This window comes from Mustela putorius, unplaced genomic scaffold (assembly GCF_011764305.1).
Source record: "Mustela putorius furo isolate JIRA1106 unplaced genomic scaffold, ASM1176430v1.1 tig00000224_pilon_pilon_pilon, whole genome shotgun sequence".
Lineage (NCBI taxonomy): Eukaryota > Metazoa > Chordata > Mammalia > Carnivora > Mustelidae > Mustela > Mustela putorius.
This window is the reverse complement of record NW_025421321.1, coordinates 30,261,724-30,279,138: the sequence shown is the minus strand read 5'-3', so window position 1 is coordinate 30,279,138 and position 17,415 is coordinate 30,261,724. Positions and strand designations below refer to the sequence as shown.

General features: G+C 35.8%; 1 protein-coding gene across 4 annotated transcripts in view; it reads left to right on the top strand.

Annotated features, from left to right (window-relative positions):
* USP34 (ubiquitin specific peptidase 34) overlaps nucleotides 1-17,415 on the top strand; it is a 247,719-nt gene that overhangs the window by 79,235 nt on the left and 151,069 nt on the right. For all 4 annotated transcript variants that reach the window (XM_045077883.1, XM_045077882.1, XM_045077881.1 and 1 more), the window contains 4 exons: nucleotides 864-1,056; nucleotides 2,061-2,122; nucleotides 13,392-13,473; nucleotides 13,559-13,651. In XM_045077883.1, coding sequence (XP_044933818.1) covers nucleotides 864-1,056; nucleotides 2,061-2,122; nucleotides 13,392-13,473; nucleotides 13,559-13,651 — 430 coding nt within the window. The remainder of the gene's footprint in view (nucleotides 1-863; nucleotides 1,057-2,060; nucleotides 2,123-13,391; nucleotides 13,474-13,558; nucleotides 13,652-17,415) is intronic.

Here is a 17,415-nt window from a genome sequence, read left to right as displayed (position 1 = left end):
GCACCTCACTCTTGTATCCTCTGGTTGACAGGTTGAGTGTTACTGGAAGTGGAGGCGAGTTCCTGTTCATCTTACAGTTGTCTAGTTGTTAGTTGGGGCATTAGCCATGTCTCCCTCATCCAGCAGCCTAACCTGGGTTCCTTTTCTTGGTGATGGAAGAGTTCCCATCAAGAAAGGGCAAGCTCAAAGGCATTTTAAACTTCTGTTTCTCTCACATCTTTTATTGTTCCATTGGTTACATCAGCTTTCGTGGTAAAGCTCAGAATCAGGGAGTAGAGAAATAGATGACACCTTTTGATGGGAAGAGTGGTGAAGTTGTATTGCAAAGACCTATGTAAAATGATAGGAGTATTTTGGGGCCATTTTGCAATCCATTAACAAACCTCAAGGATGTTGAAAGGTTGGATAGAGGAGGAGGAACTAACCAAATAGAACATGCAGGACCTGAGGAAAACCAGTGGTTTGTGATATCTGGAAGCCAAATAAAAAAATTTTAAAAAAAATATACACATTTAAAGAGGTTTGCTTATGTGGAGGGTAGATGTACTGTTACATATGAAAGCAGCACGAGCTTTGTACATGACAGGTGTGAGAATAAAAAGCTTCAGTGGAGGTACAGAGTCCAGTGTTAAATGACTTGGCTCTTGGCAGTTTCTGCTTCAGCAAAGGACATAGTGCCTCAGGTCACAATATTTGAAGCATCACTTAGGAATAATTTAAATTGGGAATGTTAATCCTAGGATGTCAGATTCTACATTACTAAACATTTGGAGGTATGGAGCAAATGAATATTATTGAATTATTGAAGAGGTTTTAGGAGTATTTTACAGGTTTTTATATGTTTTATTTCTGAATCATTTAAGGTATTTATGCAAGCTCTCTGATCAGGAGTTAAGACAGAGTGCGGCTCGAAACATGGCTGACTTAATGTGGAGCACAGTGAAAGAACCATTGGATACAACATTATGCTTTGATAAAGAAAGCCTAGATCTTGCATTTAAGTACTTCATGTCACCGACTTTGACAATGAGATTGGCTGGACTAAGTCAGATAACGGTAGGCTATATTTATTTATTTTGAGTCATTTTTTAATTTGCCTTTTGCACTGTCATCATCTTCATCATCATAATACCTGCTATTTATGGAGCACTTATGTGAGGCATTGTGCTAAGTATTTTACATGTTTTACTTTGTATGGTCCTGATAATTTCAGTATTTTCCTTATTTTATTTTTAAAAGATTAAAAAAAAATAATTTATTTTGAGAGAGAGACAGAAAGAGCACAAGTTGGGGGAGGGGCAAAGGGAGAAGCAGGCTCCCCACTGAGCAGGAAGCCTGATGCCGGTGAGATCCCAGCACCCTGGGATCATGACCTGAGCTGAAGGCAGACACTTAACCGATTGAACCACCCAAAAGCCCTGCAAGTAATGTTTTAAATAGAAACATGTATAGTAATACATATCTCATTTTGGGGATGAGATGGGAGGAAGACGTGGTATCCATAAGTCTATATTCTTGCACAATAGCAATTTGCTAGAGCTAAGAAGTTAGCTGAATGCTTTAGAATGGATATGCTTTTTCTGGTATACCAGGGTCTCCATGAACTTTACTTCTTTGTAGTGTAGTTATTCTTGGAGTAATTACCCAGGTATTAGACTTTGTAAATGTAGAAAATACTTGACATTTTTCTGAAGTAAATCATAAATGAATTTATTGAAGAAGCCTTTCCTTAAATTTTATTTCTGTAGTTTGACTTACCACTTGCTTGCATTAGGTTTTTGTGTTTTTCCCTTATTTAGCTTTGTTTTCTTGATTTTTCATATGTACTTAGTGGAATAAAGCATGAGGTATTACTGGTAGGATGAAATTATTTTATTTTAATATGATAAAAGAAATGCCAGACTAATTGGTGAGTGTGTATGTGAATCTTTCTGTCTTACGTTTTATAATTTTGATCTGGTTATTGATTTTATATATATCAAACCATGTTTCTTAACAGTTGGTAACATACCAGAAAAAACTTGTAAAAATACCTTTAATTTTTTTTTCTCTAATTGTAGAATCAACTTCACACCTTCAATGATGTATGCAATAATGAATCCTTGGTATCAGACACAGAAACGTAAGTAGGAATATTAATTTATATATAAGTGTATCATTTTATTGTGCAGCTGCTTATATGGTAAATAATAATTGTGACTATTAGGTTTGAAGTATTTACTAGAAATTCTTTGCCTTGTGGCTTCATTTGTATAGTTTTGAATAAACTGTCAGAACAGTAGGTTGAACCATTTGTTTTTTAAAAGGTATACCAACACATAGTATTAGTGTCACAAAATGCAGAAGGGTACTATTTATAAGGGAAAATTTAGTAGTAAAGAATATGGTATTGTTAGTTTTCAGAAAGCACACTTGATACCAATAATGTGAAGATCTTATTCAACACATTTTTGGGGGAAAAACCAAGTCAGTGATGTTCATGTTTAGAAAGAAGTAGTTGTTATAGCTTAGGGCTTTTCAGTATCTTGGAAATATTTATTTATTCCAGTATTCCATTTAGGTGTTTGTCCAGTGTAGAAATCCATTTTAAAATCTCATTTGGGTAGTAATAGCTTCTGCTTGGACAGAATTGTATAGTTTTAAGGTGTTAGAAAATTCATAATTGTATGAAAGAGTCGTATTTTTGCTTTATTCTACCTTTTGTGCATTGATTTTAATTCTGTCCTGTGGAGTTAATCTCAGTTGAACCCAACCCTTTGTGAATGTGAAAGCCAAAGATGATACCTCTTTACGCTTTTGCATCTCCAGGCTAATGAGTTCTTATTCTTCCAATATATGTTATGGTGTTTAGATATATTACCAGATCATTCTTTCATCTTTGGCAATATTCTTGATTCATGATCCCCTTAAAATATGTTGCCTAGAGTTGATCATAGCTTTATAAATTCTGGGTCATATTGGAGTACTATTTCCAGTAGTCAGGACATTACAGAGACTATATCCAGTATGTAAAACTACAGCTCTGGATTTCCCTTTTTACTCCTTTAGTGCTGCCTCCTCCATAAGACTCCCTAAGAGAATGTTAAATTTGCCAGTACAGTAATTACCTCCCACCTCTGCCAAACAAAACAAAACAAAACAACCCTGGAATATCACTACAGTAACTTCACATGTCCAGGCTAGCTAGATCTTTATGTTGCTGAAACAGTGCATAGAGAGTAAGAAGGCATTCCATTGGGGGGAGAAAAAAAAACATGGGGTGTCTGTGTGGCTTAGTCTGTTAAGCATCTGCCTTCGATTCAGGTCAGTGATCTCAGGGTCCTGGGATTAAGTCCCGCATGCTCAATAGGGGAGTCTGCTTCACCCTCTGTCCCCCATACCCCCTCACCCCCGCTAGTGTGCATGTTCTCTCTCTTTCTCTTTCTCTCTGTCAAAGATAAATAAGATCTTATTAAGAAAAGTATAAGGAATGTGCATTCTAAAGACATGATAAAGGAAAGCGGGGGGAGAGTCCAAATTTTGAGAAACAGTGGATAGAGGTAGTTCAAATTGGGAAGAGGAGTGTTCTTACAAGGTGAGAAAATTATTGTTGCAGCCTATGAATTGTCTCTCTCCTTTTTAGCAGTTTTATTAAGGTATAAGTACTATATCTATCATAAAGTTTACCTGTTTTTATAGTGAATTTTAGGAAATTGACAGTTATATGAAAATCATCACAATCCAGTATGTATGTATGTATTTACTTATTTATTTGTAAGAGAGTGCCCATAAGCAGGGAGAATGGAAGGCAGAGGGAGAAGCAGGCTCTTCCATGATCAAGGAACCTGATGGTGGGACTTGATCCCAGGACCCTAGGATCCCAGGACCCTAGGATCATGACTTGAGCTGAAGGCAGACATTTAACTGACTGAGCCACCCAGGAGTCCTGCACAATCCAGTTTTAGAACATTTCCATCCCTTCAGTAAGATCCCCTTTGCCAATTTGTAGTCAGTTCCTAGTCTTGCTCCCACTAATATACTTTCTCTCTATAGATTTACCCATTATGGACATTTCATATGGATGGAATTATGATAGTTATCCTTTTCATTTAGTTTCTTTTCAGATATTCTTTCATTATACTGTTTTTCTTGAGGTTCATTTATGCTGTGGAGTGAAGTAGTACTTCATTCCTTATTGCAAAATAGTATTACATTATGTAAGTACAACATTTTGTTTTTCCATTTACCAGTTCTTATCTATTTTGATTATTCCCATTCTGGTTCATATGAATAACGCTCCTTTGTTTTATTATTTTAAAGATTTATTTACTTTAGAGAGAGCTTGTGGCCCCATGTAGCAGGGGAAGGGACAAAAGGAGAGGGAGAGAATCTCAGGCAGACTTATCAATGAGCATAGAGCCTGAAGTGAGGCTCGATCTTTTGACCCTAAGATCATGACCTAAACCAAAATCAAGAGTTGGACACTTAACTGATGAGCACCTGGGAGTCCCCTGAATAATGGTCCTTTAAACATTTGCGTACCTTTTTATGTTTTCATTTCTCTTGGTAAATAGAAGTGTAATGGCTGGTTTTTATGCTCATTTTGTGTCTCACTTAAAAAAACATTATCAAAATGTTTTTTAGCATAGCTGCATCTTTTTACATTCCAACTAGTAATGTATGAGGGATCCAGTTTCTCCCTGTTCTCAGCAGCACTTGTTATCATCTGTGTTTTTGATTATAGCTATGCTAGTGGGTATAAAGTAGTATTTCATTATGGCTTTAATATGTATTTCCCTAATTAATGACATTGAACATCTTTTTATATGGTTATGTGCTGTTCTATTTTGTGCGTTGTTTTTCCTTTTTTTTTAATAAGTAAATTGCTTATGCACATTTTTGCCCAGTTTTAAATTAATTGTCTTTTTTGTGGCCTAGTGTAAGATCTGTAGTACAGAATGTTCATAGGTGCTTAAGAAGACTGTTTAGCTTTCCTCCCATCTTTCTGTGCTGCCACAGTGATGCACATGAATGTCCTGGCAGTTGCTCACAGCAGTATTAACAAGGCCAAAAAGAGATGCAAATGCCAGGTTCTAATTAGGCCATGCTCCAAAGCCATCTTCTGGTTTCTTTTCTTTTTCTTTTTTTTCTTTCTTTCTTTCTTTATTTATTTTTTTCTTCCATCTTCTGGTTTCTAACTGTGATGATGAAGCAGGTTTACATTGGTAAATTTTGAAATCACTGATAAGTACAGAGCTGGGGAAGTTGTTTTGAACCTCACAGGCAGGTTAAACAAATGTGGAGTAACCAGCTCCAGATTTGATATACAACTCAGAGTTCTAGAAAAATGGCAGAATAATCTGCTCCTTCCCACCAGTTTGGTTTCATTGTACTGACAACCTCAGCTGGCATCGTGGACCATGAAGAAGCAAGGTGAGAACACTGAGGAGGGAAAACCCTGGGGTTCTTTTTCTACAGATATAATACATATGTCAAAAAACATGCCTCTGTTGACTCTTGTGTCCCCCCCCCCCAAAAATTTTTTTTTTTTGCTATTATTTTATAGAGTGTTGTGTATAGATGTAATGAGCTTTTAGTATTGTTTGCCTCTATACTCTTGTTTTTCTGTCTAGTTCTGTTATTAAGAGTAGGTTATTGAAGTCTCCAATTCCATTTAATCCTCCTCATTTTGTGGTATCCGTATTTGTGAATTTGCCTGTTTGCTGCAATTTATTTCTAATCCCCAAATCATTACTTGTGTTGCTTTCACGGTCATTTGTGGACATGCTCAGAACAGTAAAAAATTTGAGTCTTTAAACATGCACATTCCCAACTGAAGTCAAACAAGGTAATGCTCTACTTTCTTGTTTTACTGCTGGTACAGTGGTGACCAGAAGATGGAAATGGTAGCAGGCAGTGCACTGTAGTGTAGGAAGCTCCAGTTCTGAGGCCATTTGAGTAGAAAGTGAATCCCAACTCTAGGTTAGAGGGACATCCTCAACCACGTCACCTAAACACTTCTGAATCTCAGTTTGTAAGGCAGAGAAAAAGGAAGATGTTGTTTTTTAGTGTAGCAACTTTATTTTTTGTATCCTGTTTTTAAAAGATTTTATTTATTTGACAGAAAAAGAGAGCATGCACACAAGTAAGGGAGAGGGAGAAACAGACTCCCATGGAGCAGGGAGTGCGATGTGGGGCTTGATCCCAGGACCCTGGGATCATGACCTGAGTGTAAGGCAGAAACTTAACCAACTGAACCACCCAGGCGCCCCATGCAACAACTTTATAGAATTGTCATGAGCAACAAAATTGACTGTATTGTCTTTATTTCTCTTCAGTTGTATGTATGTATGTGTGTATAATGGAATATAGTTGAAAAGAATGAAATCTTCCATTCATGACAACATGGATGGACCTTGAGGATGTTACAGTGAGATAAGTCACACAGAGAAAGATATATTTTGTAGGAACCTTATATGTGGGCATGAAAAACAAATCCAAGCTTGTAGTGATTGTCAGAGGTGGGGGTGGGGAGTGAGTGAAATGGTGAAAGGGCTAAAAAAGGTGTAAATTTCTAGTTAAAATATAAATTGGGGTCGTAATGTATAGCATGTCAACTATAGTTAGTAATACTGTAATGCATAGTTGGAAGTTGCTAAGAGATTAGATCTTAAAGGTTCTTATTCTCACAAGAAAAAGAAATTTGTAACTGCATAATGATGTTAACTAGAGTTAGTGTGGTGATCATTTCATAATATATACAGATATTGATCATTGTTGTATGCCTGAACTGATAAAATGTTGTATGTCATGGTCTCTGATGGCATTTTTACATAAGGGGAAATATCCTCCCTTGTATTACCCTTAATGAAATGGGAGCTTCAAGATAAATTTTAGTTCTGTGAAGTGCATGTCTTTAAATTAGTTTCACATATGGATTGTGTACCTAGATCATGTATGTTTTGCATTTAATCAAACCTGCAGTCTTCCAGTCAAAGGTAAATGGCAAGTCACATTCTTGTACTGAGTCATGGTCCTAAAGAGAATCCACTTTAGGATGCAGTTGATCTTAATGATGCGTTCTTTTTACACATTAAAGGAGCAGGTGAGAATAGTTTGAAAAAGGATTCAAGAGTTCAGTATTGGCTAATTTAGTGTAGTGGCTTTTTATAGTAAAACTGCTGCAGCGAGTAGCAAGAATTGGCTGTATTTTTCTCCCTTCAGTTCTGTTACTTTTTGTTTTCATGTATTTTGGGACTTTTTTCCCCCTTAGATCCATACATATAATTGTTATGTTCATGATCCTTTCATCCATTTATCAGTAAAAAATGTCCCACTTTGTCTCTTTGAAACATTTTTTGGCTTTAAGTTTATTTTGTCTGATGTTACTATAGCCACTGCAACTTTATTGTTTTCATGGTATATCTTTTTCCACTCTTATTTTCCCCCCATTGTCTTACTTTCAACCTCTTTGTGTTTTGGATCTAAAGTCTGCCGCTTATTTATTTATTTATTTATTTAAAAAGCTTGTCATTCAGAGGCAGGATTTAAAAACCAAATCCTATAATCTCTCTCTCTCTCTTTTTTTTTTAAGTAGGCTCCACGCACAGTGTGGGGCTTGAACTCAGAACCCTGAGATCAAGAGTTGTGTGCTTTATTCCTGAACCAGCTAGGCATCTTCATCTCTGCCTTTTGATTGGAGTATTTAATCCATTTATTTTTAATGTCATTCTGTATTTGGATTTACATCTGCCATTTTGCTGTTTTCTGTATGCCACCTTTTTTGTTTTTCTGTTTCTCCTTTACTGCTTTTATCCTAGTATACCATTTTAATCCCATTGTTTTTTTTTTAATACTTGAAAAATTATTTTCTTGGTGACTTCATTATAGGTTATAGTATGCATCTTAGTTATTTAGTCTTTAGATCAATAATGGACTTTTAGTAAAATATTGAAATATTGTTCTAGTATAGTGCTATTCCTTTGTTTCTGATGAGAGGCCAGCTGTTAAACGTACTGTGGTTCCCTTGTACACACATTTCATTTTCTCTTTCTGATCTCAAGATTTTGCTCTTCATCTTTGCCTTTTAACAATTTGATGATGAGCTGTGCATCTCCTTGTGTGTATCTACCTTAGTTGGAGTTTGTTGTGATTTCTGGATATGTAGATGACTTTTTTTTAATCAAAATGGGACATTTTGGCCATAATTTCTGTAGGGTGGTTGTTTGTTTGTTTGTTTTGCCTATTCCTGGGAGTCCACTTACATGTATGTATCCAGAGCCCTGAATAATTGTGATTGATAATGTTGTTTAGCTCTATACTTGGCTAAGTTATAGTCACAGTTCTGAATTAATAGAAAAGTCCAAGGTCTCCTTATAATATCCTTGAAGAAATTGAAAGAATGAGGCTTATTTTTTATAATTAGTTGTTGAAGTATCTTTCTGTATGTTACGCAGGTCAGAGAATTGACTCATGGATCATAGCTTTTGTAGGGCTATCCAAGAATAGGTAAAATACATCATTAATATTTTTATTTATTTATTTTTTTAAGATTTATTTCAAGTGAGAGAAGAGCAGAGGGAGAAGGACAAGTTGAGAGAGAGAGAGAGGACAGGGCACAGAGCCTGACAGGGCTTGATCCCATGACCCTGAGATCATGACCTGAGCCAAAATGAAGAGTCAGATGCTTAACTGTCTGAGCCACCTAGGTGCCCCATTTTTTTTAAGGATTTTATTTATTTTTATTTTATTTATTTTTTTAAAGCCTTTTTTAAAAAAGAGGTTTTATTCATCAGAGAGAGAGCAGGTGAGCGAGCACAAGCAGGGGGAATAGTAGGTAGAGGGAGAAGAAGCAGGCTTCCTGCTGAGCAAGGAGCTTAATATGGTACTTGATCCCAGGACTGTGAGATCCTGACCTGAGCTGAAGGCAGGCGCCTAACCAACTGAGCCACTCAAGCATCCCTTTATTTATTTTAGAGATAACACATATGTAGGGGGCATCAATAATTTTATTTTAATCTTTTATCTTTTGAGGCGCATGTATCTAATTCATAGCTTTTTTCCCTCTTTAGACTTAAATGGCTTTTAAAAAAAGTTTTATTTATTTGTCAGAGAGGGAGAGAGTGCACAAGCAGGGGGAGCAGCAGGCAGAGGGAGAAACAGGCTCATTGTTGAGCAAGGAACCTAATGCGGGACTTGATCCCAGTACTCTGGGATCATGACCTGAGCTGAAGTAGATCCTTAACCTCCTGAGTCACTCAGGTGTCCCTTAAATGGCTTTTTAAATTCTTGTAACAAAGAAATTATTTTATCTTTTCAGTTTTTCCTGTGTATAATTCATGTAGATGGGAAGATATGGGAGCTCTCATGGCAAGTCCTATTTTGTCTGTTTTCTTCCATATACCTAATATACCCTATCCCTACTTTTTTCATTAAATAGCCATTTGAAAAATGTTTTTAAAGAAATGAGCAATCTGAAGAAGCTTATATTTATTAAAGAAATTGAATTAAGAATTACTGGCTTTGCTCAGGTGCTTTGATTTTGGCTCAGTTCATGGTCTCAGGTTGTGAAACCAAGCCCTGTATTGGGCTCTGTGCCTGTTTAAAATTCTCTCTCCTGCCCCAACCCCTTAAAAAGAATTACTGACTTTGCAAAACAGGAAGCACCAGGCCCACTTGTGTTTACTAGTGAATTCTACCTAATGTTTAAAGAAGAAATTTAAGGAAGATGTTACCTTAATACCAAAACCATACAAAGACATGTGTTCAGTATGTCTCATGAACACAGATGCAAAAATCTTCATAAACTATAAGCAAATCAAATAGAACAGTATATAAAAAGAACTGTATACCACAACCAAGTGAGTTTTATCTTAGGTATGCAAGGCCGGTTGAATTCATGTAATCTATCACATCAACAGGTTAAGGAAGGAAAAGCACATCATCATATGAATAGATAAAGAAAAAGCATTTGGCAAACTTGAACACTTACCATAAAAACTCAGTAAATTAGGAATATAGAGGGTAACTTCCTTAGCTTGATAAAGAACCTACAGATAACATCATATTAATAGAACCTCAAAGGTTTTCTGATCAGGAACAAGGAGAAATGTGTTCCCTCTCTTCAGGTCTTTCACCATTGTACTGGAATCCTACCTAATGCAGTAAGGCAAAGGAAGGAAATAAAAGTTACACAGATTGGGAAGGAAGAAATTGGTCTTTGACTGGAGATGACATCATTATCTATGTAGAAAATCTGAAAGAATTCGGACTCATGGAACCTAGTGATAAAGGACAGCAAGCTTACAGGATACACAGTGAAAACTCATTTGCTTTTCTATATATCAGCACAGAACACATGAAATTTGAAATTTATTATTAAAAAAAAATAATAGCATGAGCAGGGAGGGGGCAGAGGGACAATCAGACTCCCCACTGAGTGGGGAGCTCAGTATGGGGCTTTATCCCAGGATCCTGAGACATGACCTTAGCTGAAGTCAGAGGCTTAACTGAGCCACCCAGGCACCCCTGCAATTTGAAATGTAAAATACAATACCACTTATGTTATCAAAACAAAAGTGAAATACTTGGGTATAGATCTTCATATTTTGTTAAATTTCTATGAGTAAAATTATATACTCTGATGAAAGATACCAAGGAACTAAATAAATGAAGAGATACTCCATATTTATGGATAGAACATGCAAAAATATAAAGATAACATTCTTCCCAACGATGATCTTTAAATTCATTGAAATCTCAGAATCCCGGCAAGTTATTTTCTGGATATCAAGAAAATAACTCCGACGTTTATATGGATAGACAGAGGACACATAATTATCAAGACAGTATTGAAAGGAAAAGAATAAAGTTGGAGGATTGATGCTGTCCATCTTCAAGACATACTGTAACATTGCAGTAATCAAGACAATGTGGTATTGGTGACATAGATTAATGGAACAGAATAGAGAGCTCAGAAACAGACCATATAAGTATAGTTAGTTGATCCTTGTCAGAAAAGCTAAGGCAATACCATGAAGCAAAGGTAGTCTTTTCATCAAATGGCATTGAAAGAATTGGACAACCAAATGCAAAAGAAAGAATCTAGACACAGACCTCATATACTTCATAAAGATTAATTTGAAATATATCCTGCACATAAACATAAAATGCAAAACTATATAACTCCTAGCAGATAGGAGAAAACCTGGGATGTCCTTGTGTATGGCAGTGACTTTTTGGATATAATACCATAATCCATGAAAGAAAGAATTGATAAGCCTGGATTTCATTTAATTTAAAAACTTGTGCTCTGTAAAAGATAGTGTCAAGAGAATGAGAAGATAGCCACAGGGAGAGGGGAAAATATTTGCAAAAGACTTATCTGATGAAGGACTGTTCCCAAAATTTACAGAGAATCACGAAATTCAACAGTAACTACATGAACAATCTGAATAAAAAGTATGCTAAACATTTTCTCAGCCATCTTGCTAATGGAAGAGATACAGATGGCAAACACATGAAAAGATGCCCTATATCTTTCATTAGGGAAATGCATATTAAAACACCACTAAAATTCCACTGCACATCTATTAGAACAGTCAAAATTCAGAATACTGATAACACCAAATGCTGACAAGGATGTGGAGCAACAAGAACTCTCATTTGTTGCTAGTTACACTTTGGAAGACTGTTTGGCAGTTTTTTACAAAACTCAACATACTCTTACCATAGGTCTCACAGTTGTGCTCCCTGATATTTACCCACAGAAGTTGAAAGCTTACATCTGCACAAAAGCCTGCAGATGGAGAAATCTTATGTCGAGTGAAAGAAGCCAGATTAAAAAAATTATGGGGGCGCCTGGGTGGCTGGGTGGGTGAAAGCCTCTGTCTTCGGCTCAGGTCATGATCCCAGAGTCTTGGGATCGAGCCCTGCATGGGGCTCTCTGCTCAGCGGGGAGCCTTCTTCCTCCTCTCTGCCTGCCTCTGCCTACTTGTGATCTCTGTCTGTCAAATAAATAAAATCTTTAAAAAAAAAATCTTAAAAAAATTATGTAGTGTATCTTTTTTTGACACATGAAATTCTAGAAAATGAAAACTATAATAATGCAGATCACTGAGGAGTATGGTTGTGGAGACTGGTAAAGGGATGGATGACAGAGGGTCTTAAAGATACTTTTTGGGTTAATGTGTGTGTGTGTTATCTTGAGGGTAGTGATGAATTCATAGATGTATACCAAAGCTTAAATTCATCAAACTGTATACTTTAAGTGTCTAGTATATTATAGGTCATATATATCTGAAAGGTGTAAAAGATAATTAACTGATAAATTCACACTACCTTATTGGTAAAACTAATAAAGTAGATTAGCTTCTATGTCAATGAGTTATTAATTCTAAAAGAGAATTGGTAGCTCTTAAAAAATGAAGGGTAATCTAAAACTGTTGTAAGATGTTTACTTTTTGAAATGCAGAATGAAATGTTGGTAGATGTAACTAAGGTGTTCTGCATCATCAGTTGATCTGTTTAGGGATCACTTAATCACCTTAGTCACTTTATTAATATCAGGCAGTGACTTTCAGTTTGGCTTTGAGAGAATTTTCTTCTTTTAACCCTCTCGGTAACCTATTTTTCTGGTGTTATCTTATTGTAGAGGGCATATTTGGAAACCTTCCCTGAATGATGGAAGTGCCTACTGTGGAAATTAAAAAGTGGGAAGGCATAGTCTTTCTCACTAGAGTGAGAAAATATGTTGCTTTTTGTTATACTTGGTATTTTCACCTATGTACTCCTCCTTCCAGATTTGTCTTTGCTTGTTTGTAAATTCAGGCAATATTACCATTTCTTTTAGGTTTTGTTTTTTTTTTTTTTTTAAAGATATTTTTATTTTAGAGAGCACAAGCAGAAAGGATGGAGGCAGAGGGAGAGGGAGAGGGAGACAGAATCTCAAGCAGTTCTATGTGAAGCGTGGAGCCCAACCCAGGATTCAGTCCCATGACCCTGATGTCATGACCCCAGCCAAAGCCAGGAGTCAGATACCAACCCACTGCGCAGGCACCACTCTTTTAATTATTCTTTGTGGTACTCTAACCAGTTAATTGTCTGTAGTCACTTCTTTGTAATTTGTTTGTGGTCACACTTAAGTTTGGGGTCACATTTAAGGAGAACCTGGCTAGCTTAGACAGTGGAGCATGTAGCATGTGACTCTTGATCTCAAGAGTCATGAGTTCAAGCTCCACATTAGGCATGGAGTTTATTAATAAAAAAAAACCCAAATATTTATTTATTAATAAATAAATAAACTCACCTTCAAAAACCATTAAGGTTTTCAACTGAATCTGCCTTTTTGGCTTGGGAAAAAATGATATTAATAATTTTTTAATGTGTTAACTAATTTTATTATTTGATTTTAGGTCCATTGCAAAAGAACTTGCAGACTGGCTTATAAGCAACAATGTGGTAGAGCATATATTTGGACCAAATTTACATATTGAGGTTTGTGGACAATTACATGACATCTCTGCCCTATTAAGAGAAGAATATTTTAGAAAATTAGCTATAATAAGTTTTTCTTTTCCAGATTATCAAACAGTGCCAGGTGATTTTGAACTTCTTGGCAGCAGAAGGGAGATTGAGTACTCAGCATATTGATTGCATTTGGGCTGCAGCTCAGGTAATATTAACAGCTCACATTTATTAAGTTCTTCCTTATGATTTGTTCTAAGTGTTTAATTCCCTTATGAGGTAAGTTCTCCTATCCTAAATTTATAACTAAAGAAACTGAGACATAGAGAAAGTTGGGCATGGAATCTCTAAAGTCTGGCTTGAGAGTCTGTGTCTTACTATATTACTGGTAGAATTGAAAGAAATGAAGTCAGTCAGTTGGACTTTCTACATGAAACCATCTTGGTTTATTAAGAGACATTTACCTGTTTTTTGTTGATATAGTAAATCTTTCTCTCCTGCATATTGTATTGGTATTTTTCTTTCCTGTTACAGTTTTCTTTAGTTTTTTGAATAAGCATATATCTACATGGTTCAAAATCCAGAAAATAAATATAGAAGTGTATGTTATGTATTTTCCCCCCTCTTGTCCCTGTTTCCCAGGAATACCATTCTTCTAAGGTACGTCATAGATTTTCTACATAAATAGCTAACTGTAAGCTTTTTTCTTGTCATTCTCTTTTCTTTTTGTCCTCTTTATTACAAATGCTGCATACTAAGTGGACTTGGGTTGCTTTTTTTTCCCACTTTATTTATCGTCTTTATTACAAATGTTGCATAGTAAATGGACTTGGGTTGTTTTTTTTTTTTTCACTTTATTTATTGTCAAGATTACTGCATATCAGTATCTGAAACACCAATTTTTTAAAGAGGGCATAGTGTTTCAGTACTTGCTTGTATGATAATTTAATTAACCCAATTCCTATTCATAGGCATTATTTTTTTCCCCAATCTTTTCTGTTACAAATCTTTTCTGTGCTAAAGTAAGTTCTAATATGTTCATTTCATCCATGTGCAAAAGATTTGTCTTTGAAGGAGAATTGTTAGGTTAAAGCATCTGTTTGGTTTACTGGGGGTTCCTAATGGTGTGATAATGCCTATTTTCCCTCATCTTCCTTAGTACGTTGTGTCCTTACACTTCTTGATATTTGCTAAACTGATGGTTGAAATGTGTATTTTAAATTTGCATTCTGTTTATGTGAATCCCATTGCAAATCTTGTGTTTAAGAGCCATTCTTGTTTCCTTTACTAGATATTCTTTGTCATTTATCAGAGATTTTACTTGTTCATTTTGTAGGAGACCTTTATATATCAGTGAAATTGGACTTGTGTCTGTGTTAAGAATTAGGACTATTTTCTGCTTTGATGTTGTCGTTTGTTTAAGGTGGTTTTTGGTGTTCGGTTTCAAGTTTGTGGTTTCAGACTTGTGGTTGAATTATTTTTATGTCCTGTGGATTTCGTCTTAAGGTGTGCAATATCTTTTCTACTCCAAAGGGTTTTTTTTTTTTTGTTTGTGTATTTGTTTGTTTTTAAGGTTTTTATTTATTTGACAGAGAACCAAGTAGCAGAGCGACAGGCAGAGGCAGAGGGACAGGGAGAAGCAGGCTCTCCACTAAGCAGGGAGCCTGACCTGGAGCTTGATTCCACATGACCTGAGCAGAAAACAGCTGCTTAACTGACTGAGCCACCCAGACACCCCTTTTCCACTCCAAAGTTCTAAAAAAGTTCTCCTTTAGTTCCTTTCTGTTTCAAATTTTATATTTTAGTTTTATTTTTTTTAAAAGATTTTATTTGAGAGAGAGAGAGAAAGTGTGAGCAGGGGTCACGATGGTGAAGATGGGCAGAGGGTGAAGGAACAGTAATCTCCCCTCTGAGCAGAGAGCCCGACATGGGATTCCATTCTAGGACTCTGGGATCATGCATGACCTGAGCCAAAGGCAGATGCTTAACTGACTGAGCCACCCAGGTGCCCCTGTATTTTAGTCTTTGAGCCATTTGGAATTACGCTTGGTTCAAGGTGTCGTTTATCTAACTTTTTACCTCATTTTTTGTTAATGTAGTTGTCCCCATTCCACTTGTTCAGTAATTCTTCTTTTCCTTATTGAAATGAGATACCAGTTTATTTTGACTAGGTCAGTTTCTGGAGTCTTTAGACTGTCATGATCTGTATACCAGGGATTGGTAAACTTTTGGCTTGGTAAACAAGGCTTTTGGGTCGGCCACTTCATTTTGTAAATATTTTTTGCAACATAACCTTGTACTTTCTTTGGCGTATTGCTTGTGGCTACTTCCATACTACAGTGGCAGAGTATAGTACTTACCTATATAATACTTACCACTTTAAATCCTGAAATAATTGACTGTCTGGTCCTTCAAGAAAACATTTGCTGATCGTCGGTTTAACTTATGTCTTTACTTTTTTTTTTTTTTTTTTTTTGAGTATTCCTATCTGACAGGGCTGGCTCTTTTTAAAAATATATTTTTACATATTTTTTAAAATAAAAAAGATTTTTAAAGAATTTCTCTGGAAATGCCTGGGTGTCTCAGTCAGTTAAACATCTGCCTTCAGCTCAGGTCATGATCCCAGAGTCCGGGGATTGAGTTCTGCATTGAGCTCCCCACTCAGCGGGGAGCTGCTTCTCTCTCTGCTCTGACTGCAGCTCTTCTAGTGCTCTCTTGCTCTCTCTGACAAATAAAATCTTTTTAAGAAATTTTTTCTTCATTTCTTTTAATGTAAATTTTAGCATTGACTTAGTCTTTTAAAATATTGTAATTTTAATTGTCATAATGATGAATTTGAAGTCTTTCTATCCAAAGCTTAACACTGTTTCTTTTGTATCTTTCAAAATTTTAAAGTTCCTTGTACATGTTTTATTTTATATTAGGCTTATTCTTAGGAACTTAAGTTATTATTGCTATAATAATAGGCATTTCTCCCATTATACTTACTCTATTATATTTCTCTTCCTTCCATTATGGTTGATTACTGCATATATTCATAAACTTTTTATACGAACAGTTTCAAATTTTTTTTTTAAGATTTTATTTATTTATTTGACAGACACAGATCACAGTAGGCAGAGAGGCAGGCAGAAAGAGGAGGAAGCAGGCCCCTTGCTGAGCAGAGAACCTGATGTGGGGCTCCATCTCAGGACCTGGGATCATGACCTGAGCTGAAGGCAGAGGCTTTAACCCACTGAGACACCCAGGTGCCCCAGTTTCAAATTTTTGATAATGATTTTGTGTCTTGGGGCGCCTGAGTCGCTCAGCTGGTTAGGCATCTTCCTTCCGCTCAGGTCATGATCCCCAGGTCTGCTTTTATACCTTTCTCCCCAACATTCCCCTTGCTCTTGTGCTCTCTCACTCTCTCTGTCAAATAAATAAATAAAATCTTTAAAAAAAAAGTGATTGTGTGTCCCGAGACCTTATGTCTTAAGATTGGTTGTGGTGATTTTTCAATACTTTTTTTACTTTCCGTATTTAATATTATATATTTATACATCACTGTCATTTGAGTAAGTTAAAGAGGCACTTTCTGTTTCAGAACAAAAGGAAATTTTTTAAAAAGTTTACACATTTTAGTAGATTTAAAGTTTTTATTTTGTTCAGAGCAAGACTAGGACAATAGTCCTAGGAGAATAATGATAAATGTATCATTACAGAATAGCTAGAAATAGTAGAGAATTCTTTATTGAAACTTTATCAAATTGATAACTTCTAGTATGGCCTGTTAAAGGTTTTAGCATTTTGCCCTAGCAAGAATTTGAAGCAATTTAGTAAGGGAATAATTAAAAATTGTGGCATAATCTGTGAGACAGTTTGCAAAAACTTAAACTATCTATAAAAGATTAACTATATAAAATAAGTATATTTTAAGGGTTAATTTAATTGGGTCTTTCTGTGGTTTGTTACTTACCACTTCTGAATCTACTA